General features: G+C 40.2%; 1 protein-coding gene across 1 annotated transcript; it reads right to left on the bottom strand.

Annotated features, from left to right (window-relative positions):
- Positions 1-27,650, bottom strand: oprm1 (opioid receptor, mu 1). Its single transcript, XM_046070788.1, has 6 exons — positions 27,372-27,650; positions 4,077-4,426; positions 3,097-3,272; positions 2,056-2,234; positions 1,505-1,688; positions 1-446 (listed from the first exon to the last, which is right to left on the bottom strand). Exons 1-6 carry the CDS (start codon positions 27,638-27,640, stop codon positions 441-443), a joined length of 1,164 nt encoding a protein of 387 aa, XP_045926744.1. The 5' UTR covers positions 27,641-27,650; the 3' UTR covers positions 1-440.
- Between the last annotated feature and the right edge of the window lie 248 nt (positions 27,651-27,898).

The raw sequence follows: 27,898 nt of genomic DNA on the forward strand, positions 1-27,898 counted from the left end.
TACTGCACTTATTCAGTCTGTGTAGTCTAAATTGTCAAAGTAATAACAATAGTAGCGAAAACTAGATAATTTTTTTAAGCTGTAATGGTTAATGCACAATTTAGTGCAACAACTTCACTTTGGGGGCTATGGTATTGTAATGATGCCTGATTTTCTGTTTAGTGTAACCTGTCCCATTACTGTGTCGGCTGCAGTAAGAGTAAGCACATGCAGTTCGTAATAGTTAGACTGAAAGGGCTGACCTGATGCAGCGCTGCAGTTAAGCTTGCAACACATCATCAATATTGTCTGTGTTATTGAGTCTCAGTAAGGTCACTGGATTGTTTTTGGGTAAGTTTGTGTGGTCAGAGCCCTGTGGTGACCTGCGTGACCTCCGAGTTGAGATCGTCGTTGGCAATGCCGCCACAGCGAGAGTCCACCGACGACCCCTCCAAGGCTAGTCATACCTGCAGAGAGATTAATTGGGAGAGGAGGAAGTATGATTATTTTATTTTATTTGTATACAGTATATTCATACCCTTGCATGAATGTTAACATTTATTAGCTTTCTTGCCAAGAGTTAGATGAGAAGACTGATACCCCTCTTCCCCAAACGGCCAGGTGCGTTTGTATGAGTCACCCTGTCTAGACTGGAAGCACTAGTAGCTAGCTAGGTAGCTAGCTATGTTAGTATAAAAGGCGTTGACAGCTTCCCAAAGCCCCTTACCCTTAGCCTAACTATGTTGAGCGGCTAACCCTACAGCTGTGCATGGCCAATGTGCTAGCCGCTGGGGTTAGCCTCCTTCGTGTTGCTACTTTGTTAGATTGTTGTCATTATTAGAAATTAAAATGTACTGTTGAATACGGTTTTTTAGGGCGGCATGGTGGTACAGTGGTTAGCACTGTCGCCTCACAGAGGTTGTGGGTTCAAACCCCGGTTGCCCCGGCCTTTCTGTGTGGAATTTGCATGCTCTCCACTCCGGCTTCCTCCCACCGTCCAAAGACATGCAGCCTAGGTTGATTGGTGATCCTAAATTGTCCTTAGGTGTGAGTGTGAGCTGACTGGTTGTTTGTCTATGTGTGGCCCTGCGATGGATTGGCGACCTGTCCGGGGTGTACCCTGCCTTTTGCCCGATTGGCTCCAGCCCCCCGCGACCTTGTACGCAGGATAAGCGGTTGACGATGGATGGATGGAATAAGGTTTTTCATATCTTAAATATATTCCTATTACATCATAGTGAATAGTTTAATCTCCAGTGATTAAAAAACATTTTGTTATCTTGATTTGAAAGATTTAGTTGGATCATTTTGAATAGGCAGATTTGTGGTAACCTTCTTGGACTGAGCGAACCACTTTTGCACATGTGCAGAACGGATCTGGCAGGTGGTACGGATTTGGCACAGACACTATCATTCTTCTCATCTAAGGTTTTGAAGAAAGCAAATAAGCATATTTACCAAAATGTTGAACTACTCCTTTAAGCAGATACATTTACTAGTATGTATTAACACAGACAATTTGTACCTGTTGATTGGACCTTTCTCCTGTGTTTGCACTGTGGTGTTCGCGCTGTGGGAGCTTGCGGCTAGTGGCTCCGGTGCGGGACGAGTTCTGCATCTCCAACACAGAGGGACTTGGGGTGCAGAACTCACGGAAGCAACGCTTGAAGTTCTCATCCAGGTAGCCATAAAGAACCGGGTTCAGACTACTGCAGGAGGCAAAAAGTTCAGTTTAACACTAGAAAATAAGATTCCCCATACACTTAACAACTTCACTTTCCCCTTTGAACGCTGTATAATGAGGGGTGTGTGGAAACTATAGTCAATCTAAGTTATATGTATCCTGACTGCTGCACACAGTCAGGATACATATATATCATATCAAAAAGTCAGCACCATAAACACAAGTTTTCTTATAAGCATCCTGTTATCTACACTTAACAGTCTTTCCACCTAAAATAGTACTAACCAACCTGTTACATTTCATTGATAAATCTTCTTTGAGATACATATTTTGTTGTTTACAAGAATGGATTTATTTGTCAGGCTTTATCAAAGCAACTGCTGGGTGTGTACCTGTTGGTGTAGCCTAGGGCGATGCAGAAGTGCCAGGTGATAGTCTGAAGGGTGGAGCTGGGGATATTGATCAGAGCAGTGATGATTACAAAGATGTGGATAGGCGTCCAGCATACGATGAAGACAGCAACCACCACCAGGACCATGCGGGTGATCCGTCGCAGGTTCCTGTCCTTCTCCTGTGTGTGAGTGAGTGTTGGAAGGTTTAGCATTGGAGATAAGTGGGAGTACAAGATGAGTGTTGTAGAAAATAATAATGATGGAGGAAGGACAGAGGAGAGTGGAGGATAAGAGAGGCAGGTGGAGAAGGTGGGGAAAAGCACCAATGAATTAAGAGAATGTATGGATGGAAGATGGTTAGAGAGGGGGTAAGAGGAGAGGTAAAGGGGGAGAGAATCAATAGGCAGAGCAAAAAGTTGATGGAAATGAAGAGAGAGTATCAAATCACATTGACTGCCAATTTGATATTCACTTTGTATCACATGTAAATACATTACCATTTACATTTACTTATTTAGCTAACACTTTTATCCAAAGCAACTTACAATATCTATATATGTCAGGGGTCCCAGCCCTCTGGAGCAACTAGGCGTTAAGTTCTTGCTCTGGGACACATTGGTGGATGTGTAGGATAAATACATCCTCATTAGAATATGCACATGTTTTGCAGCCGGTGTTTGGTAAATTTTCTCAAGTACTGAGTGTTAAATTATTGTTGTTGGGTCATTTCACCTTCAAATGCAATTAATCAAAACCTCAGGCTGAAGTAGATTTGCACTCTGGGGAGCAGTGAGTGCACCATATTTGCATGCATGCTCTGTGCAGCCTTTTTATTTTGCTTCATTACTCTGAAAAAAAAAATATACAATTAGTTGTTCAGGAAATAGCATTGGCCGTGTAGTTGGCTGACCCAAGTCTTTCAAATTTCACTAAATGCTCACTAATGCTTGCATTCTAAAATTAACATTTGCATCTTATTAAAAGCATTTGGTGCAACATTTAGAAAATATCCCACTAAGAAATGTTTTTATTTTTCTTAACCTGGGAGCCGGACAGCATGCGCACACTCTTAAGCCGCAGAATCATGAGGCCGTAGCAGACGGTGATGATCAGGACAGGCATGATGAAGGCAAAAATGAACACGCAGATCTTCAGCAGGGTTTCCCAGTACCAGAAGGGTTGCGGGAAAATCAGCTTGCAGTCAACAATGCTGGAGGCTGTGCAGGGTGAGAAGACACACATGCACACGTATACTGTATGTTCATGTATTCACAGGTGAATTGCGCACAAGCGATTTTTATCCTCTTATCTTGTCTAACCCTTTTTAAACAGCTGTGCTTCCTTCCTCTAAAAGTGTTCGTTTAATCTGGTTGTACACAATGCAGCCAAATGCAATGCTATACAAGTATAATAATATTATTTACGGGTAAATCTAATATATCTATCTTTTACAGTCTCTTCACTGAAAACTACATTTAGTGGAGTTTTTCATTACTGTATCTCCTCCATTACACTTCAGCAATTTCAGTCGCAGTTTTCTCTCCATTACCAGTGCAATTACAAAAAGAAATCCTGTCAGAGAAGCCTGTATTTGCAGATAGCGCCTTGATTATGCAGACACATATTAGTCACCATCCAGGCATATTAAATAGTTATTTTGTGCAATTACACAGAACAACCTAAACAACTGTTCTGGCGTGTCTCTTTTTATAGAGCCTGCTGGAGAACATAATTCCTCTTAAAAGCTGGACTGCAGAGTATGAACTGAATAGGTTTTCTGGCTCTTTTGTGCTTCCAAGTTCAGTTGCTACTGAACTATGTTGGTGGTAGTCATTTTCTCTGTTCAGTTATTTTCTGTTGGATAAAAATGTTTGTCGAAAATTTTTGTGATTATCTTCAAGGATATTTTCAGGAGATCTATGCTTTATTTTTTGTGGTTCTCCCAAAGCATAAAAATGTCCCATTATGCATCACATTCTGAATGTTTATTTGAATAACTGCAAGTGTGTGCGCATGCTTACGAGTGACAGCAGTGGAAGCCATGAACATGACAGGTAGCCCGATGGCTGAGGACAGAATCCAGTTACAGACGTTGACTATCTTGGCATTGTGCGGTGTCCTGAAGTCCAGTGCTTTGACTGGGTGGCACACAGCAACGTAGCGATCGATGCTCATGGTGGTGAGCGTAAAGATGGAGGTGAACATGTTGTAATAGTCGATGGACATCACCATCTTGCACAGCACATCCCCAAACGGCCAGGTACCCATCAGGTAATTGACGCTCTGGAATGGTAACGTGCTGGTGACCAAGGCGTCGGCCAGCGCAAGGTTGAAGATGTAGATGTTGGTGGCCGTCTTCATTTTAGTGTATCTGCACAGAAAGCATTGATTTATTATGAGACAACGGGCCCCTGGGCACAGACATATAAAAAGCCCCCCAACACTCTTAAGACCCCTTGACTGATTACAGATGATGTGGATGCTATGTACAGTAGTTCAGACACAGACTATTTGAAGTCTCTTTGTAGTTATTCTATATCTATTTGCAGCCTTTTTGTGTCCCTTTGTAGTCTTTGGTGTCTCTTGGGGGTTAATGGCCTCATCTTGTCTAAATTTTCTGTCTCTGTGTAGTCTTTTTTCACGTGTCTTTGTAGTTATTTTGTGTCTTATTGTAGTTTTTTTGTGTCTCCATAGTTATTTTGTGTCTCTGTGTAGGAATAAAAAGGAACACAATTAGGACATCACAACATCCACCTGTTTCACAATTGCAAGGAACTTATATTACCCTAGGAAAACCTTTTTTTCACCTAAACACAGAGAGAAAACTATTGCACAGCCAAAAGTGTTCCTCTGTTACTCCAGGTAAGTTGCAATCATAGAAGGTGCTGCATAAGCTAATTCAGGTCCCTTGCATCAGCTACCAGCTCATTTTGTAATAGCAGTTTAATCAGTTGTAATGGCTAAAAGATGTCCACAAGAGTAAAGCTCCAGAGTCCTTAAGGTTTTAAAGACATGACAAAGAAATGACTTTGCTTAGGCTGTTTACAGCTCATATTGTGCACATTAATATTTATTTGCACCAATGTTTGATGAAATGCTGTTTTGTGTATTTCATTCATATCCCAACATATTGTGTTTACAATTTATTCTTTGGCACAGCTTCCTATAGCAAATTTGAAACATGAAGGAACAACAAAATCACAAGACATTTTTAGAAATTTTCTGAATGACGGGTGATCAAAGCATTTCAAGGAAAGCCCCTTTAATGGTATACTACAAAAGTCCTTTCCAACTCTATAGGGTGGAAAAATGGGCAAAGAAGAGAGTAGTTCAAAGAGTATAGAGAACAGTGAAATGTTTATAGGAAACAGAAGAGCATGGATCCATTAGCAGAGAGGATGAAACACAGACAATTGAAATGGCTCAACTGTTTAGAGGTCTTGTCAGCAAAAAAATATACTATGTTTAGCTTTTGCTATCCACATTGCAGTGAGATGAGGGCAAAGCTGGATCACGTCAAAAAGATCTGACATGATTTCCAGCCCATAGACCAAAGACCCAAATGAAACAACTACGAAACACCAATCATAATCATAACATTCTTAAGATCAACACACATTTCTAGGTAGCATCCAGTGGTCCTGAGAAAAATGTAGTGAAAATGTTGTAGACATGTATTCATGGATTAAAATGAAGTTAAAAGTTCAGCCACAGCCTGCAGCCCGAGACGACATCTGAACATCTGACAAGACAGAGTGAAGGATGGCATTTTAATCAAGCTGCTTTTGTTTTTCATAAAGTTAAATGTGAGGAGGATTTCTACTGCCGGGTCCCCCAATGAGGTAAATATGCCTGCAAGCTAATATAGAGCTCCACAGAGTGGCATTACACAGTAAAGTGCTAATCAACCCAAATAATGAAGGGATCCAGGAATTAAATTCAGGGAAAGGCTTTTATTTATTAATTTTGCAATTAAGATGTTCAGATTTTTTTTTTCTTCAGGTGAATGTCAGATGAGAAGACTGACACCACTCTATCTGTCCATTAAATATGAAGCTACAACCAGCAGCTTGTTAGCTTAGTTTAGCTTAGGCTTCAAACGAAAAGAAACAAATATCCTGGCTCTTTCAAATGGTAACAAAATCTACCTTCTGGCACCTCTTAAGCTCATTTATTGGCACGCTATATCTCATGTGTTTTCAATAACCAAAGTGGAAAAATGACCAAAACAGCAGAGACTTCAGGAAGTTACTGGTTCTGGCCAAGAAATAGTCTATAACATAACCCTCTTAAAACAGCTAATTGTTTTTACACTGTTTATACAGAAGAAACAACAATGACATTACATATTAGAGAGCTTTAGAGGTGCTTCTGACTGTAACCTTAAATTTAACGGACAGATCTGAGTGTGGTATCAATCTTCTGATCTAACTTTCTGCCAGAAAGCGAATAAGCGTCCCAAAATGTACTATTTAATTTTCAAATTAAAAATGATTGTACTGTTGCTTCACTATCCCATGTAAAGGCTACTTATATGCATCCCTGCTGTAATGTTTTTGAATTAATCTGGATACACAAAGAGAAAATGATACATTACACCCCCTGGCCTTTAGTTTATTAAACCCAAACTGTCATTCTACCTGCAAGGTAATTTATTTCTGTATTGTTCTAGCACTTTCCTCAATAATCCCAAATCCTCTTAACAACCAGAAATGACAGTTAGTTCATTAAATTCTGATTAACTTTTAACACTGACAGCTTAGTATGTTTGTTATTTCAGGCTTTATTTGCACGGGGACCGACGAGACACCTCGAGATGAAGTAAAAGCTGTCACCATACACCGAGTAGTGTGCTGGAGCTGGAAGTAATTTCCAACAACCCCTTATTGACTTTGAGGCCGCTGTTAAGATGGCTACAGATGATACCTTATGTTCCTCCTGAGTGTTGTATGTCTGAGGCTTATGAGTGTTGTATGTCTGAGGCTTATGAGTGTTGTATGTCTGAGGCTTATGCGTGCCTGCTGCATGGGGGTTAATGGCCTCATCTTGTCCAAATTAACTTAATATGTTTTATTAATAGGTTTTCAGCTTTAATTCATTATTTGCCCATGAGGTTTTGTCACACTAATCACCAATGTATTGTCAATATATTTTGATTATCTAATATAGCAAGATTTCTTTGAACGCTTTATCATTTAGATTTATGGAACCTGATGTATTTTATGATAAGAATTAACAAGTTAAAAGGGACTTGTACACAATCACATAGATCTTTTCCAACAATACATTTTGTGCAAAAACCAAGCATGTTGCTCAAAATTGGGTCATATTCATTTCCTTGCAGGTCAGAGGTCAGTTAAGTCAATAAGCAAAAACTCTGAGGTGTATTTTGTCTGTTGACCCAAGCCAAGTGGAACATAGGGTGACCCACTCTTTTCCTCTAAGTCGTCAGCGTAGCTATTACCAAAATGGCTTAGGGTTAGCCTACTTTGTGTTGCTGCGCATGACCCCCACCAATTTATTCACTAGCAAACTGTGGCACTTCATACATATGCTGAAGGATACCTTTTGTGTCAAATAACTACACTTGGTCAAGCTTTCTGAAAGCGTTGGTAATTGACCCCCTAAGATGAGAACGTGTTGGACTGGATCACCAGGATGGTTGACATATGCTGCCTTCAAAAGGAATATCATGAGCTTGTGGGATACGGGAAGTCAAGTACATGATGTGCTTGGCTTTCAAGTGGTAAGTTGTGAGAACACTGCTGCTGCTGCTGTGTGATGGCAACGTCAAACAATTTAGCAGCAGGTAATGCAACACAGGAAAGGCAAAGGCACATTGAAAAATCTATTCCTCAGACAAACTATATAACTAAAACTATATAACTACAATTATGATATATTAAATTACCATCCACCAAAACGTTTACTTCTATGTCCTTCGCCATTGTCAGTTAATATTATAAATGTTTTCATGCATTACATTTCAATAAAAACATATTTGCTGTTGCAAATAAGCAGTACATAAAAGTAATTTCTAGGAGGCAGGAAGAAGATGTTTCCAGGAAAAGAGCTATCCCAGCAGGCATTTCATCAAAACAATTTATAAGCTGTGCATAGCTTGAATGACTATTGTTATAGTAATTGACAACATAGAGTTACAAAATGGATATTTAGTGAGGAAATCCAACACATTATTACTTTATAAAGTGTAAAATTAATTCCCATGCCAGCAGCAATCATTTGATAAGTATCATTCATAAAGAGGATACAGATCTCCCACAGACGGTTTTTCATTTTGGGAGAAAACTCTGAGAAGTAAACTCAGTTCATTCTACATAAACAGAAGATAAGAACTGTCTTATTATGTCATTAAACTGACCACAAATACAAATGTTTACAGCAATCTGCAAAGAGTAAATCTTCATCATGCTGTGTCTGTGAATAAACAACACTCGACAAGAGAAATTGTTCAATCTGCCTCTAAACTACTTTGTCTCGGTCTTTCCCTGGATCACTGAAGCACAGAGGCGGCAGATAGATGTGCAGTAATGGACCTTAAAATCATCCAAAACAGGCTTTTCTGTGAAATCATGTATAATTCATAGCCTTCCATCAACCTATTAGCTGTGGTTCCCAACTGGGGGATTGAGAGGCCTTCTCCTTCCTCCTGTTCCTCATCTGTCTTCATTTCTCCTTAAATGAGAAAAAACAGATTTGATAACAGCAGTAAATGATCCCTTAGATGATTCTGACAAGAAGCTGATTCACAAACTCATCACACGTGCTCTCAGTCGAAAGAGGGAGAAACTTTGGCCTAATCTCACAGGCTGTCCTCACAGGGATGCATTATTCAAACATCCATCAAAAATCATTTGATAGACAACTCTGTCAGTAAAACAGTGGGACTTTCCCCATTTGAATACATTTAAATACAAATGCACTTTAATGGGTAGGGCAGTTGAGAATTGGTTGCTTTAATATGCACAAATACAGATCACAATGTGGCCATTTTGGCAAAATTGTTATTAAGATAAAATACTTTGGTTTTACCCCTATTCTGCAGAATGACTATTGAAAGGAAAATAACAATAACCTCTAGCCCAGCTCTCTAATAAGCCTCATCTGTTGCTGAAAATGTAATATAGAAACACAGAAACAGCCATTTAACTGGTCATTATTCTTTTGAATGAGAATTCTTTTACTGTTTTGGGCCTTCGTAATGTTGATCAGAATGAAAAATGAATGGTGATACAGTGACTTGCAATTATAATTGAATTAGAGAAGTGACCACTCAAGTCTGCTACACCCAAACCATCTAAAATGGAGATTATACTTAATAACAAGCTACATGGCATCTACAAGTTATATAGAAACTTGGTGGAACGGTGGGAAAAATGGGAAAAAGGAGAAGTGGTACTTTTTCTTTGGGAAACTCATAGCTGCTTCTAAAATTTAATGTACATAAATTCTCTCAACTCAAAACTATACATAAAATATCTTACACACTGGAAAAAGCTCCAGAGATTCATCTCTGAGATGTGTGTTTCATGTGAGCACTATAAAAAGCAGAAGGGCAATTTTTTAAATATGTTGTGGTGTTGTGTTACAACCCTTTTGGACCTGTGTGTTATCACTTTGCTATTCCAATTTAATCTTGCCTGTGTCTACTTGGCAAAAGCAGGTCCCTTAGCATACGTTCCAGAAGAAATATATTGATCTTGCACTTTTAGCTGCAAGAACATGTATAATACATAATTGGAAATCTGAATACCCTGAATATCTGAATATTGGACTGCATGGCTGTGTGTGTGTGTGTGTGTGTGTGTGTGTGTGTGTGTGTGTGTGTATGTGTGTTGTTTTCTGGAAAACGAGGGGCACTAGATAAAAAGTCAAGGGATCACCAAAGTCAATGTATGGTAACCATGGAAGTCTGTAAGATTTCATGACAATCCATCCAACTGATTTTCCAGCTGTTTTTTTCAGAGTGGACCCAAGTGATGAACCGACCGACCAACCAAAACTGCTATCTCTAGAGCCATGCTGCTGGCGTGGCAACTACAAAATTTGGACAAAACTTTTAAATGTTGACAGCATGGATGTGTCTTCATATTTCATACAGTTGACTGTTTATGACAAGGGATATTTCTTACAGTTTGAATTGTGATCATATAAGTGAACAGACCTCTTAAACATGATTCACATATTTGCTGTATATTCACAATCAGACCCCAAAACTCTCCACTGTTGCCAATAAATGTTGCATGCAATGTCTTGCTGTTTAATAACAACGGATGAACACTGGCCCATTTACAGTCCCCTCCAAAAGTATTGGAACGGTAAGGCAAATTCCTTTGTTTTTGTTGTTTACTCAAGACATTTGGGTTGTGATGTGTTAAACAACTCAGGACATACCACCGTTTGTTTGAACCCACCAATTTTTCAAGTGAGCAAAACTATTGGAACATGTGACTGACTGTTTCTTGTTGCCCAGGTGTTGCCTTTAAGGTTGATTGTCCAAACATTAAATAGCTCTGCATGACTAGTCTAAATTTTCATCCTTGGTTCAAACCTATAAAGACTGCATTTCCTGTTAAGGAGGACAAACTTTGGGCATAGCAAGCACAACAATTTGGAATGTCCTGAAAAAGAAAGAAACTACTGGTGTACTGAGCAACAGACGTCGAACAGGTCGGCCAAGGAAAACAACAGTAGTTGATGACAGAAATATCGTGAGAGCTGTGAAGAAAATCCCCAAAACATCAGTAAGTGACCAATGACCAGTCACCAATGACCTCCACAGTGCAGGGTGAAGGTATCACAATCCACTGTTTGAAGAAGACTCAGAGAGCAGAAATATAAGAGGCCACACCACAAGATGCAAACCACCGATCAGTAGGAGGAATCGGAAGGCCAGATTGAAATTTGCAAAGAAGTACAGAGATGAGCTGCAGAAGTCCTTGAACATCTTATGGACTGATGATACCGAGATTAATCTCCACCAAAGTGATGGAAAGGCCAAAGTGTGGAGAAAGAAAGGAAGTGCTTATGATCCGAAGCACAAGCTCATCTGTGAAGAATGGTGGAGGTAATGTCATGGCTTGGGCGTGAATTGCTGCTTCAGGAACAGGCTCATTAATATTTATTGATGATGTAACTGATGATGGTAGCAGCAGAATGAATTCAGAAGTGTACAGAAACATTTTGTCTGCCAATTTCTGGAGAAATGCATTGAAACTAATCGGGGTACGTTTATCATGTGCAATGACGCAAAGCACGCTGCCAACAAAACAAAGGACGTCATTGGGGGAAAAAAGTGGAAGGTTTTAGACTTGCCAAGTCAATCACCTGACCTTAACCCAATAGAGCATGCATTTTACCTCCTTAAGAGGAGACTGAAGGGAGAAACACCCCAAAACAAACAAGAACTGAAAGAAACTGCGGTAAAAACCTGGAATAGCATCACAAATGAAGAATGCAACAGTTTGGTGATGTTGATTGGTTGCAGGCTTGAGGCAGTTATTGCAAGCAAGGGTAAAGTTATTTACTTTAAGATTATTTGTTCCATTACTTTTGCTCACCTAAGAATGCTGTAGTCTAGTACAAACGGTGATATGTCCTGAGTTGTTTAACACATCTAGATGTGAATACCAGGAAATGAGAGCTGAAATTCTGAACTCTTGTATCATACTAATGTTTTGTCCTTAAACCAAAATGTCTACAGTGAACAACAGAAACAAAGGAATTTGCCTTACCGTTACAATACTTTTGGAGGGGACTGTACTTCTGTCCGAGCCTTATTTCCTTGTTGTTTAAAGAAACACAGAGACGATGACTGACGTGAACACACGTGGGTCGACTAGGCAGGAGAGAAAAGGCATTCTGCCCACACAGCATGTCCTCGGTTCATGAATATGGTCCATTGGAGCCGTTCAAATGTGCCTGAATGTTAATTAGTTGATAACGGTCTGTTTTCACATTTGAGGATCTTGCTTCACCATGGCAACAAAAGTGACCAAGCAGAATAAATCTGATGGCAGGCATGATAATAATGACATAATGAGAATATAATGATGCTGAAACATCTCTGAAAGTGAACACTTGTTGTGACATTCCTTGGCTTTAATGTTTCTTTGTTGATAAAAGATCAGATTTAATGAAATCAGATTTAATGAGGCAGCAACAAGAAAAACTGTTTGTGCCCAAACACATGGTAACATCTACAAACTACAAAATACGCCTAGCATGTACATTGTGCTGTGTTATTTTAAAGCTGATGCTTTCTAATAGGTTAAACATCAACCAGTGAATATTACATCTACTCTTGTATAATTCAGGGGCCACAGCTCCTAAAGGAGAACGTTAAAGCTTGATAGATAAACATAAACCTAATTCAGTTTTGTTAACGGCACAGTAATAAAAGTGATTGAGAAAAACGAAACAGAGGCTATTAATTTAAGGGTTTATAAAAAATAAAATTGGATTAGGATTTATTATAGTTTACATCTAATGTCCTGCTCATTGTAAACTAGTCTCAAGTAAACATTTCCTCTGGCTTTTTGTTGCCTGGTGTGACGTTTAATGTCAAATTGATAATTTTGGAATGCTAACAGATATAAAGAGACCGATAACAATTAAAGCTACCCTATTACCACCAGAATCAGCTTTGTTAGTCTATATTTGGAGCAAGCCTGTAGTGAATCAACAGTCTTGTCACCATATTTCAACAAATGTCAAGATGAACCCTACACACTTGTGGTCAACAGTTTGAAACAGAAGCTTATTCATTTTCATGGCTCTTGTTACACAGCAAACTAAACATAGTTCATCATCAGCCAGCGGAGCTGGCCAGCATATGTGTAGCCTTGTGTGTGATTCATGGGCTGCTGCTGGGTGCAGATAAACTATTAAGTCCTGTGAACAGACATCTGTATGCCTCTGGCTCCGACCAATAACACTGTCCATGCACACTGTGAGGAGCTTGATGGATTAGGGTGCACAGGGTTTGACCGGGTGCATGTCTGACTGCTGGGCATGTGTTGCTGTGGCAAGCAGTTATTGTACTACTGTATACTGTATATAGTTTTTATGTTAGGTGTGTGTGATAGGGAAAAAATTTGCCATCTTAGTAAATGGAATTTAATATCAAGATATCGATTCATAATGCAGTATCATGATTATACTGATTATATAATGAGTATGATATAAGAATCTATTGACAAGTTGTATGGACAAAATTGCAAGACTGGAATATAATTATTGACTTATTTGGCTAATTATATACCTGACAAATCAAATTACATCACATAAAATCCAATATTGCCATACGTCGGACATGCTCATTGATTTGCAACATTACTCAACAATGACCTCATTCACCCTGAGAGGAAATGACAGGTGCTGGTTGGCAGGCAGGTTCAGGGACCGGTGGCTTGAAAGCAAAAGTACAGAGTACATGGCAACTTTGAGCAGCGAGAGGAAACAGGCGGGTGAGGAAGGTCAGGTGAAGGACTGGAGGGAAAGGGGTTACTGCAGGACAAGAGGGATCGGCTAGAGTCAGAACGTTCTTCTCATCTCTCTATGGGTACATCTCAGGTGTCTTAATTGCATCTGTTTCTCTTGCGTCTTTTCCTTGCATCAAGGAAACCATGCGAAGAAGAGGAGAAACGAGGAAATATGTTTTTAGAGAAATGAGACGTCCTTTCCTCTGAAGCGTCACACGAAGCAAAGTCTGTTCCTGATAACGCTGGCAGCTGATCACAGCTGGATCAGCTGCCAGTCAGCTCTAACAGCTGTAGAGACCTTTGATGGAGTTTGTGCCTGCATACGTGCTAATACAAATAAAGGCTCACATTGTCACCACGAAAGCAGCGTGTTTTCTCTCTGTAGCTGTTAAAAAACTGTATTTGTACTGTGTACAGTGTTCTGTTCAGAGGCACAGGAGTCATTTCTACTGGCACAATGTGTTTAAATTATTTATTCATTGTTTGCATCTGTAATTATTGATATTCTGGTTGTGAATTCATTATTGAATAACCCAGAATATAATCATGGTCTCTTTTGAACATCAGAAGTCTTTCAGGGGAAATTTAAATGATGTAACTTACATCAAAGCTGACACTTATCAGCCTCACACGTGACTGAATGGAAATGACCATAAATTATGTAAAAAGTCTTTCCTGCTGACAGACAGACTCTCCGACACTCTCTGACTTTAATTTTATCTATAACAAAAATTAATGGGGGAAATAACAGGCCATGAAGAGAAAAAGCTTTCTAATAAGTTAAAGTTGTTTGTGGTAATTTTGTTGTTCAGTCCTACAATGAACACTTGATTTTTATTTAGATGGTGAATCAGATAACAAATCAAATATAAAACTTAATAGTAATACACTTAAGTTTAATCTGTTATCTGTCTTCACACAGGGATGTTGTGATGTATGAGATCAGTCTGATCAGCTGCAATAAATAACTCATAGCCAATAAGAGGGCATGAAAGACTTCTTGAGGGATGTCTCATTTCCTAAAAGTCTTGCCATTGGAGCTATGAGCAAAGGTGTCCTTCACGAAGTCTTTTTGGCACCAGTGACATATAAAAGAGGCACGACAGTGGACAGATGATGCAGCTGTGCCACATGTCATATTTAATTGACGTTGCTTTAAAATCATGTCTCCTTTGGGTAAATGCCTTGAGTCCCCTCTCCTCGTGTCTCCTCTCATCTCCTTCGCTTGGTGGGAGGGACTAAGACGCGAAGAAAGGAATTGAGGATGTAGAGAAGAGGTTAGAGTCTGTGAGATGGCTGAGAAATGGTTTGAAAAGACAGACATTTTGATACTTCTGTGGGTTTTTTGTCATGAATCTGAGTCGCTTTTGGTATCTATTGTTTCTGCCGGGAATCCAAGCTGACTACAGCTGCCCTTCGTTGTGAAGAAGCAAGCTACACACTTTTCAGAGCTACTGTAGTTTTTGGTGGATTCCTCTTTTAAATTTGGCTCTCAAGAGGATTGTTCAAGTTGACTTTAATGTGATCACAAAAAGGAATGAATATATTCTAAAATTAACAGCATGATCATGGAACATAAAATAAGACACAATCATAATAACGCACATTTATCTCATGTCCCAGTCTTGGGCCAACAAATAAATCAGGAGGCATTAGCCATTAGAGACAATAAATAAGCTACTTTCCTCTTTTCTGACAGTGGATAATTCATGCTTTATTAGTGTTTGCAAACCATATTTCCCTTGTGGCAATAACTGTAGTAAGCCCCAATTACTGTTTTAAAAAAAAAATCTCTTTGATATCATTTCAGTAAATGGAAGTCGTTAGACAGGCACCACTGGTTAATATGCTGCAGGGGAAGTAGATTCCAGTATAGCCTTAGAGCACTTTTTGTGGAACTCCATACTACAATGCAAGCTCAGCTGGCTTTGTTATATAAACTGGTAGGCTACTTGTTCATGTGAAGTCTTTGGTCTATCTACCACTACACATACACACCATTCTGAAATGAATCTGGCACTCTTGACCCACACTCAGTCAGCGGTCAGAGATGTTTGAGAGCTCTTAGAGATGTTTTAAATGTATTATAATGAATAACACACACTAAAATGCTCGGGGAATGCTTGAAGCAACAAAAGACGAATACTTGAATAGTAATCCATTGAAATGACAGAGAAAGTAGCTCATAATAAAGATGCATTTAAGCAATGTTTTCTTTAAATCAACACTGAATCAGATGATACAGTTATATGAAAGGCTCGCTAGAATAAATACCCATATTTGCAGCTTTCATCTTTGGGTGTTCAGGACTGACAAAACCAAATTGTAACAGTAAACAGTACTGGAGTAAACACTGTATACCAATCCAGTGCAAAACAATAAAGAGCCAAATTAAACTGGTGAATTAAGTCAAACTTTTGAGGTACAAAGAGACCGGGCATGTTCTCTTGTTCTCTCTCTCGTTCACTCGTGCTTTCAGCTTGTGTGCTCTCTCTTCATCTGGCTTTTTATTAAACTAGTCCAGAACCAGAAACTAGTCTAATTAACTAACTAAAAAGCAGCCTCTCTGCTACCCTCTCTGATTAAGGCATCTTTCACCTCTGACTACAGCCAAGATCAGTAGTGGGTGTTGTTGGGTGTAGTCACCAAAGTCCACTAGGGTCCATGTGACGTTAATTTCATCATCAGAGAGTGTTCGCTCTTTGGACATGAGCTTCTCTGCTTACCTGTTTCCACTCTCCCATGTCAGGCCTGCCCTTTTCCACTCCATCCAATGTTGCTTGGATGTTTCATGCAATTACCTTCAAGCCTGTTTCCTGGAACCCAGACTCCTTGTTGGATTTGTTTGCCTGTTTTGGACTGCCTCTCCCGTAAGATTTTGTGTAAATAAAATGACTGAACTGCACTAGCTCTGCCTCTGGCTTCTGCATGTGGGTCCTATTACTACTACATTCCACAGGTAGACAGGAGGTACACTGTAAAGAGATGCCCATGGGTAAGTTAATAAGATGGCAGTTGCTAGCATGTTAGCATAACACATTCATAAACGATATTAAATAGCTATGAATAGTAGGGCTGACCCCCAATAGTCGAAGATTCGATGCTTCGATGGGCGGAGCCTGATTCGACTGTCAATCTCACAGTCGAAGCTTCGCAGTGAAACAAGGGTTGTGCCATTTTGGCGATATGGGGGTGCTCAACGTCTGATTTTACATAGAACTACCAGTTTTCTCCCAATAAGTTAATATACAGCCTATTATAATATACATTTCAACGTTTAATGCTGTAAATAAACATGTAAAAAGAATAAAACTTTCAATAATTGTTTTTAAAAGTGCGTAAATAAATCCAAAATTGTAACCCTAACTCTGGGTCGTCAGTGCGCATGTGTAGCCGTAGCGTGTGTGTGGTGGCGGAAGATGAACACATGCTGAAGAGACTGAGCCCCAGCTTCACTGGTGTTGTGCTGAGTTGTCCGCACCTCGCGGGACCTTCAGATAATTTATCAGCGTTGATGAACCACACAAAGAATATTTTATCGTTTTTAAACCCAGCAACTTGAAATAGACCCGCGAGGAACCGAGGCAGCACGGCATGCACGCAAAACTCACACAAGACCGGTGAATGACAGGTGAGAGCGAGAGAAAAGGGTCTTCAAAAAGCCTCAGTTTAGCTGAAAATTTACAGTGTAAGTTGAATGAATAGAGACTGCAGCTCTCCAGCTTCTCAAGATTAAACCGGAGCCACCATGTGTCATGCCCCCCCTGCTCGAAATCGCCGCGCACAAAAACACACATGATTCGACTATCATTCGACTATATGCAGGACCTGACGATTCTGATTCGGCTATGTAAATTCTTAGTCGGGGACAGTCCTAATGAATAACTTATTGCAGCTTTATGTGGGGAGACAGATGATCATAATAAGAAAAATGTGTCAGGAAAATTAATCAAAACATCCAAAGAAACTTCTCAAAGCTCTCCTGCTGCATATTTTCACTTGGCCGCTCTCCATCTGTACCCTTGTTACTTCCAGTGAAGGTTCAGGTAGGTCGACAGGAAAACGTAAACATTAGTGGCTCTTTGAATGAAAAGAGAAATAAATAAAGCAAGGCATAAAAGCACATAATGAAGCACAAACATGCAAAGAGACTTCTGGCTTTGAACGGCACTTTCACATCTGAGCCGGCCACTTCATTATACACTGTGTGTTGTCACAGAAACTCTCAATGGGTGATAAAAGCATTCCTTCCCTGATGTTTTTGTGTGTTAAAAAGAGCGAAAGACAGCATTTAATGGTTGATAACTTTATCACTGTGGGCTGTATAGCCAAGCAAACCTGGACCAAAAATAGGAGGCCGTTGTTATTAATTATTATCCTCTCAGCCAGAAATACTAACATGACAGGCAAAGTGCATGTTAGGATCAAGAAAGTGGCAACATGTTGCACTGGCTGCATTAGCTCTCGCATGAGTAAGCAAAGTGAGCTGTGCATAAGTTCCTCCTCTCTGTTACATTCTGTCTTTTGCTTTCCTAAAAGCACTGATAAAACTAATAACTGATAAAAAGAAGTGTCTATTTGCAAAGAACATTTTATACATTCATGTGTATGACATTTGTGTGTGTGTGTGTGTGTGTGTGTGTGTGTGTGTGTGTGTGTGTGTGCGTGCGTGTGTGTGTGTTTGTGTGTGTGTGTGTGTGTGCGTGTGTGTGTGTGTGTGTGTGTTTGGATCAGTATGCCTGTCACTTTGAAATGGACTGAAACAACCTGGATTCAGCTTTACAACACATATTCCCTGAGCTATGACTCGCATACCGAGAAACATGTGTAAAACACACACACACACACACACACACACACACAAACTGGCAAATAAATAAATAATAGAAAAGTTAGTTCCACATTCAAAAGTGAGAGAGACAAACTGCTCGGCTGAGTGTGTTTCAGGATGTCAGACAGAGACGAACAGAGATGAACAGACACTGTTGTGACAGATGTGCTGCTCTACAAGTTGAGGGTCGACGCTCAGAGGCTCAAAGTGATGCATTCACAACCCAACACACATTTTGAAGAATTACACACAGAAACACGCATGTAAATGCACACATAAACAGTTACATAAGAATTGACGTATTTGCTGCATTTCATAATTATCATTCAACTGAGTAGTTGTGTTTTATTAATTTCTGAGGTTGAGTACAATTTTAGAATGACAAAAATAACAAAAGGAAGGCATTTCTGTACCAAAAAGTGCTGCAATCTTTTTACGCAGGTAGTGTGGCAGCAAACTATTAACACTAACTACTACCCACTGTAACGAATTTAGCCAATCTGATCCAAGACATTTGAGAGGGTTTTCTTTTTTCATAATCATTATTGGAGAATTCCAGTCAGCTGAAAAACATCCTTCAGTAATTTGTACAGATTTCATTTTGTCTCATTGTGTTCAAAGCTGCCCGGCACAATTTTAACACTTTATATGTAACTATTACTATGATGACTGAGCGGTATTTCTCTTAATGACACGATCGAGTTTCTCCTCTTGAGTCATGCTGATCTTGACTGTGACCGCTGGCACAAATAGTGCTGTCCCAAAGAACGACTTCCAACCTTGGGTAATGGGACTATCCAAGGAGCATGTGAATGCGCCAGGTTACATATGACAAAAACACGTGTAGAGATTGCATTACAGTGCTTTCAGTTTAAAAAAACTACCTTAACAAGAAAGTGTATGAGGTACTCTGCGGAACGCTGCAGCTTCGATATTCAGAGGCAAGACAAACTGTCTTGAAAATCTGTATAATTTAATAAATTCTATTTTAAAAATACAGATGATGATAATAAAAATTATAACAAATGAAATGTATTATTATTTTTAAAGGAGGGCGATGCCGTATCGTCCTCTATTGGCCATCCGTCCCTGGGTATTTGTGTTCATATGTTCTGTAGCATATACAGTAAGTGATTCTCAGAGCAATCATCACTCTGTCATATTAATTGTGGCCTTCAGTCTTTGTGTTGTGGGATGTTTTGTAATTTGCTGTTTTTGTAGCACACATGTTTTATCTCAACCTTGAGTATAGCAGATGTGACAGATTACCAGTATCAAGTTTCATGTCCCTGAAAGTTGAGTGTCATATTGTCGTGAAATGAATTTAAACCAAGGAACAAATTGATCAAAAAATCTTTAAAAACTGGACACCAGTAATGTGAAACGTGTGTAATTTGTATTTAACAGGCTAAAACAACTGTGGCTGAAATTGTTGCAGTGCTAAAACATTACTTCAGGCTATTGTGTGAGGTGTTGATGTTTTGGTAATTATTTGTAGGAATTAGAAGAAAGAATAACTCTATAAATAAGACCCTTGAATGAAAACCACATCAATCCAAACTTGGCCTAGTTGATAGTTGCTTGAATTTAGCTTGCAGTTCAAATAGCCTCTAAAATGGATTATCTAAATCACAATGCCCTAAATCGCACACACCACATGTACTCAACCAACACTGTATAGTGTTCTGCTCATGGGTTTGACAATCGCTGCCCACTTCATTGTGATTCACTCCTGTAATGGCTTTCCATCTCAGGAAATATAACAAAAAGAAATACCAATTTAGGGCCAAATCCAGATCCTTGATGACACTGGTAATGGAAAACAGGAATCTCAAAAAGAGTTTATCAGCTTGTTGCCTAGGAACACTATTGTTAATGTACTAAGTATCTTCTACAAAGGGCCTCTCTGTGCCGTCGGCCCCTGAACTTACATCCACATTAAAAAGCAACTGTTGCACACGGCAGAGAAACAGTTCGGCAGAGTTTTACTTTAAATGACTTCATCAGTTGACCCCTTTGGTTTCTTTTGTTTTCTCACGGCAAGTTGTGTGTGTGTGTGTGTGTGTGTGTGGGGGGGGGGGGGGGGGGGGGGTGTAACAGAATCGTCAAATTGAATTTGAACAAATCTGCGATACCCTCTGGTGCTTTGAAATGCCAGCCTTGATGAAGGAAGACATATTTAACAGTACCTGTCATTGAGTATAAGGAGCAGAAGCGGGGTAAGTGAGTGAGTCACTTTGTAATTGATAGATGGACAAAAGAGCCGAGAGCTCCCATCAATCATCAAGTAGACAAACAGACAAAATCTGTCTTTTGTTCCCTCCTCTTTAATTAATCATCGTTCCTTCACACTCTCTCTCTCCCAGTGCATAACAATAACAATCGCTACATTCCTCGAAAAAATAAACATCTTTATGTCCCCTGTGATGTCTTTGGTCTCCACTGGCAAGGTCTGTCAAATTTTCAAAGGCTTAACAACCGTCATGTGACTGGTGGTGAATGAGTGATCTTCCTTCTCTTTCATTTTCTGTCTTTGTCCAATTTCTTTCTGTCTTTTGTCTTTTTGCTGAGTTTAACACAACACCTCCTGTCAAGTCGAGACACAACAGTGCTCTAATTCTCCAGCAGTGTCCGGTGAAGTTAAGAAGCTCATTACTTACACAAACACTCACACACACACACACACAAACGGAGGAAGGAGAGCCTAAGTACCTCTCTGTGCTCTCTACTCATAATTGTCTCCCTAACAAGAAATTAGACTCTGTACCATCCTGCTGTGTGCAGATACACAGATTTAGAAAGAGCAGCATGCAGAATTCCCCCCTCTCTGAATCTGTCACGGAGCTGTTGAACTCTTCCATGCTGATTATAATAACGATCATTTAAATTCAGGCAAATTTTTGGGGTGAAACACATGAGTCAAAACAGTTCATCTTTATTAACAGCTGATTATATTGTTGTTGGGTGGCGCAGGTTGAACACATTCGTCTTGACTCATTTTTTGCCAGGCGAGTTTGTCAGTACTCCAAAGCAAACAAAGTAATTGCAGCATTAAATCCACAGGCGAGTGGCAATTATTGAGCTGTCCGCTTGTCATTGGTTAACAGCAATCAAGGTTTTAGTACACAATGGCCACATGTTCAGCGTTGTCCAGCTGCTACAAAACTGAGGTCAGAGTGCCAGGTCTCAAGTGTTTACAGGCTGTGAATAGGTCAGAGAAGGATGTGCCGAGTACTGTGAACTACTTACAAACACAGGCAGTGGAATGCAACTAAATGATTCAGGGCTGCGGGAGGCACGAACGTCTGCTGTTGTTTCAGTCGGTTTACCCTCACATCTCTTTGTATACCTGGAAAAATCCATATACTAGATACTACTGCTGTGACTTATCCCACTATAGTATTAACAGCCACATGAGCATGAACTCACACCAATCACACATGAGGATTTTCATGAAAGGTATCTACACTTTTAAAGGAACTAGGATCTATTCACAAGTCTGTGTCATCAAAGAGAGGATTTTAAAACGTCTGTGAATCCCAGGGCTGTATATGCTTTTTATCATGGCAAAAAAGTACTATTCATAACCAGTGACTAATTTGTGTTAATAAGGGGGATGCCATTCTCTTTCATCCCCACAATTCACCTGTTAATTGTAGTTGCAGTACCACATTTTTCAAGTCTATCTTGAAACAATACTGCCATACCTGTATGTACATTGAAAGGATTAGCCTATTGTTTGCTGTAATCATTCATCATGTCCATTCTGGCCTTAAATAAATCCCTTCCTAAAGCAATTTCAATATAAGTGATGTGGGACAAAATCCACAGTCTGTGTTCAGTCTAAAAAATCACTGTGAAGCTCAGCTGAAGCTTTATGAAGTGTCTGTATTCTGAGTTTGACAAATCAAGTGGTTTTCTTAAGTTACTGCCTATAGTGGATTTCCATCTTTGCGCTTCCCAGTGCTTGAAGTAGAAAAAAATAAAATGCCAGACGGGTGCATCGACAACATTACCTTTCAACAAAAGGCACCCTGGTAAGGTTGCCCTTAGTTTCTTGTATTCCCTGGCAAAATCTCAGGATGCATTATCTTTACTTTTAGTGTGTCACACACCTGTTGGGTAGAATTTCCTTTCAAAGCTCTGTTGGACCATCATCTGACTCTGTGTGCCCTTTTGGAGCAAGGATTTGTAAGTTTTAATGTTGCTTAGAGTAGCTGCCAACAGAGAAAAGCAGGCAGGTGAGAATGGGAACAGGTGAGCATAACATAGTGCCCCCTGGGTAATGCAGTTTATTCAAGCCATTATGAATCGCCCAGAGAAGCTAATATGGAGAGGGTAGAAAAGAGTGCACAAGAAAAAGTCTAGGTACCGGTGAATACCAGCTTACATCAAGCACTGGTGCATACTTTCTGAGCCACAGCTCAAGAGAATTTGATACTAAAAAGAGTCTCCCACTTGATTTTTCTAAATAAGATGCCTCATTATTACTTCAGCTGAACTTCAGAAGAAGTGATTTTGTCCCCACTCATGTACATCGAAATCGCTTTAGGAAAGTGTCCAGTATAGACAGGTTAAACAATCACTGCAAGCAGTAACTTTTCATTGTACATATGGGTATGTCACAATTGTTAGACCAGAAACAATTGTCCCTTTTTGGATTGCTTAAAATACAAGCACTAGAAGTGATGTTTTGAAAGGCTTTGTTGCTGAGCACGAACCTGGACTTCGAAAGACTGCAGAGACAATGTTTCATGTCAGGCAGCGGGGAGCTACGAGAAACCCATTAGAGAGAAACATTAGCGAGGATCTATGACATTAGTCTTGTGAACCAGATTGTGCTGACTCTCATCATAACATCATATTTCATGTGACAGGGTTCAAACTCTCACATAAACAGCAGGGACACAGATGTTTAGACGTTCCTTAGAAATGTTGCCTTATGTGAAGAATAATACACATTTGTTGTACATTCAGTGCAAAGTAAAAGCAGTTTAGTGTGTCCACGTCAGCAGGTGCAAATGTTCAAAATACTTTTAAACTAAAGCAGCCAAAGTTTTAGAAACACTTTGGCTGCTGAATGTGACCAACTAGGTACAGCTGCTCGTTTAGCTGGATGGGGGATGGCGGCAGGGGTCTGGGGAGTCATTTTCCACTCACCACACTCAAAATGCCTCCCACTGTTACCATGGTAACAGGAAGCACTCTGCACTGGCGGCGTATTCCTTTAGGAACCCAGTGGTTTCTGTTCAACCGCAATTGATTTTTCCGATTGAGCGTGCAGATCTGTGGATGTGTTTGTTTGCGGATCTAAGTGTGGATCGAAGAGAGAAGGGGCAGACAGAGAGATGACTAAAGGACAGGGAGATAAAGAGTGAGAGAGAAATGTTTTATGGCTTTAAGGTTATCATTACTCAGACAGTAAGAGGAAAAACATCTCTCATCCACTGCTGTCTCTATTTAATCTAGCAAAATTGCATTCAAGGCCATGACTGTAAAGTGGGGACGGGGAGTTCAAGACTACATTTCCATTTACATGTAAATATCCAGTGTCATTAGCTAAATGGCTACTCACTCCCAATCTGCCGACAGACCAAAAGACAGGTGGAGATAGAGAGAAAGACAAAGAGGTAGATGAATGTTAATGATCCTGAAGGATTGTGGTTCTCAGAGGAATGAGGCACATCCTTTACTTTCCTCCCAGTTGCCTTAAAGTCTCATTAGTCAAGCTCAAAAAGTTGTTGAAATCCACAAAACTTTCCTTGGTCACAAACACGCTCAAAACCATGCATGCCTGCACACACACACACACACACACACACACACACACAGAGACACACACACACACACACACTACTTGTTGTGTTAATGTCAGGGCTGATGCCCGTTTCATTGCCATCGAGAGAAGCCAAAGGACGGGTGTGTTGTCCGAAATGTTTTTCCATGAAACAGCCAAGGAAGTGAGAGCTAAAGCTCAAGTAATGCCCTTCGAATCTATCATCTGCTTTGTAGACAAACTAGTTTAGAATACATAATGTAAGCTGCTATACCAACTCATACATCACCTCCTGTACCCCTGCCAGACAGCTGCAGACACAGATCCCGTCATTGAAGTGAAGCTGGTGCATTCCTAATATTCCAAAAAGTGTTGCACTTCATTTTGTTGCTATGGAAGTGCCAGAAAGTGCCTCGTTACCGTAACAAAGGTGGTTTTTTGTGTGTATTTGTAAAAATAATCATTTTACTTGTACTTTAGTATTTTTTTTAAATCTCAAGTATTGTGCTCCAGAGAGGTAACACTCCACACTCAGTTGAGGATGATGTCATTAAGGGTTATAGTTATGATTTGCATTATCTCGGCAGAGGTAAAAAAAAAATGCCTAAATCAGTCACTGATTTAATGCACCACCCAGTGAGCATGCTAATAAACTCAAATCAAACACTCCCACAATAATCAAACTTTTTATTTGCTGTCGTCATTTCTGGTTAATTTTATTGACTTTTGTCTCCCTTTCTGGTTAATTCTGATAATTCTGAAGGCATAATATATCCATAGTTGATTATCAGTTGTTTGCGCAGGGTCTAAATGTCTATGAAATTTATTGTTTATTTGAACATAAGGGCTCATGCTGCGTGATGCTGTTCCACTAGGAACCAGAGGTGATCGAGCGTTTGGTGTAGCTGTCCCAACCTGTGGAACAACCTGTCATTCAATATCAGAAAAGCCCTGACTCTCAAAGACTTGAAATCATTGTTAAAAACACATCTCTTTTCTTTGACATTACCTTTGAATTAAGAATGTTATGTTCCCAGGTAAATTTATTATGATTATATATCATATAGTCTATGATGTACAGGGTACTGTAATGTTTTATTGTTGTACTTTAACCTTATAAAGCACCCTGTTCAACCTTGGTTGTTTTAAGTGTGCTATATAAATTGATATCGTCTGTCTACATTGACATTTTTTTGTAGCCTAAAGTTGTTCCTCAATTCAATAGTTCATCATCACCCCCCCCCCCCCCCCCCCCCCCCCCCCCACACACACACACACACACACACACACACACACACACAAATGTAGCACATGCAGCAACAGACTTTTACTTTTGTACTTACTTTTTGTACACAAGTCTACTTCTACTTGAGTAAAATATTCAGGTACTTCCATCCCTGGCTTGGGGGCAAATCTGTCGTAAGTAATTTGGGGGAGAAAACATCTTGCATAGATGCAGAAAACATCCTGGAAAAAAATGTGTGTATTCTTCAGCAAAACAGAACTATTTGGGGAAGCACTCAGACTGAAGGGGATGATGTGTGCAGTCTGGCAAATGAGCATTCGCTGGATGCTGCATCTGCCCTGGAAACAGTGGGGATGTGAGGGGGACCGTAGGTCTAACAAAGTAAGGCTATATTATATTATAGTAGTAATAGAGATGGAAATTAAAAATATAGTATATAGTAAACAAAGTACCCTCTGCTTTTCACATAGTTTCTCTAATAAAGTCATTTCAATTTCAAAGCCATTTAAGCGCATGCCTGACAAGTTAAGCACAGTGAATCCCCCACTCTTCACTGATTCTGTCAGACCATTCAAGTGGGTAATCACAAAGTGCCAAAATGAGAGTGGACCTCCTTTCCTTTATCTCCATCTTCCTCAACCTTCGCAACTATTTTTTCTTCTCTCAACCCTCCACTCATGTCCAACTCTTTTCCAAGTTCATCTCTCACCTCTTATGTCGTTTTCCTCCCCCACCTCTCTTGCTGCTTCACCAATCTATAGAGACTTCTGTTACCTGAGGGAGCCTCATCTTAAATGCCGTGGCAACAGCCGTGGAGCCTTTAAGAGAAATGTCAGATTTTAATGTGTATTTAAAGGCTACCAGTGAAATCCTCCTTCTCACAGTGAAATCCAACTCAGTGGGCTGATGTAGTACAATGTGTGATTTTAATGGAATTATGTCTTGTGTTAACACAAAAGTGTACTTATATTAATTCCTTCAATTAGTGCACATTTTGTTAATGTCGGTATCAGTGGATGAAAATGGAAAATATCCATCTTGTGTGAGGTTTGTGTTATTGTGTTATTTCTCACTGAAAGAGTATTTAATTGGTCTGTAAGTTAAAAAAAAAAAAAAAAAAAAAAAAAACAGTGTGACCTGACAGATCAGAAGTCTCACCTATTCTATAGAAAATGACCTTCAAATGTTTCATTTGTGTACCACTCCTCATGTATTATTATCCTTTCACTCCTTGTGACAGGTAATTTAAGATAATTGTGATGAGGGCTTGAGAGTGTGACATTTGTTTGAAAGTTTTAAATATCAATTAGTGAGATGTTGCCATGTTAGCTGAGCCAGCTGATTTGGCATGAAAGTGGCCTGGATTTAAAAAGGTGAAGCAGCGAAAGAACATGTAGTTTGTATTTCCAAAGCTATTTAAAGCCTCTCCTCCAATTTACACAAAATGGGAAAACAACATCATAGGACAGGGTTCATGGTGCCTAGTTTTAAGTGCCGCATCATCATAGAGCGAGTTTGCACTTTAGTGGTATTGTGGAGGAAAGAGACACACAGTGTATGTGCGCCTTTACATATTTACAACATACAGTATTCCTCAGTTCTTATAAATATTGGCTGTTGCTGTATAAAAAAGGAGCTTTCCCTCCCCATCTCCCTGGCTCGCTCTTTGCGCGCTGGAGCAACTTGCGAGGTTGGAGGCATTTTACGCACGAACGGCAGCTCAGCTGGGAGCGCTGTCAACACCGCATTCACATGGTCTCACTCGGCCTCATAAACACACACACACACACACACACACACCACTTTTATGTGCTATATGGTAAATACAGCAACAGGTTGCCGTAGAGTCCTTTCTCACTTACAGTCATTTTATAAAAGAATTAAGCATAATCTTGCGCAACACAGCTGAGAAAACACCATCCTCACGTGTTTTTCTGAGTACTACTTTTTTTTTCTTACCTGACGATGATGTACATAACCAGCACGTTTCCAACCAGCCCCACCACGCACACTATGGAGTAGAGAGCTGTGATGACAATCGCTATGATAACGGGGTTTGCGTCGTCTTCCAGGCTGCCGGTCAATCTGCGATCCCCGTCGCATCGCGCCTCCGCGAAGCTCGTGGTGTTGTTGCCGTCGGTGAAGTTTGGACAGAAGCTGCTGTTGCTGTAGAACACGGGGAGCTGGCTCCGGTAATCCGCGTCTGAGCCGTTGCCTGAGCTCTCCATGGTCCTCGCTCGGATTGTGCGGTATGTGCTGCGCGCGTCTTTCGCCTCTACTCGGGTGCCCGTCGGTGGACTCGGTGCCTGTGATGCCCGCTGGGTGCTTGTCTGCCGTTTGCTTGGAGACGCGCTACGTTTCAGGTGCGGGACAGACCGGCGGTAACGTTAAATCTCACCGCGTTGAAGAATGTGACCGCGTGTGATGTAGTGAGCGCGACCCTCCCGCGGTACAGCGAGCCTGCATGGAACAGGAGCAACGGCGTG

This window comes from Micropterus dolomieu, linkage group LG15, assembly GCF_021292245.1.
Source record: "Micropterus dolomieu isolate WLL.071019.BEF.003 ecotype Adirondacks linkage group LG15, ASM2129224v1, whole genome shotgun sequence".
Taxonomy (NCBI): Eukaryota; Metazoa; Chordata; class Actinopteri; order Centrarchiformes; family Centrarchidae; genus Micropterus; species Micropterus dolomieu.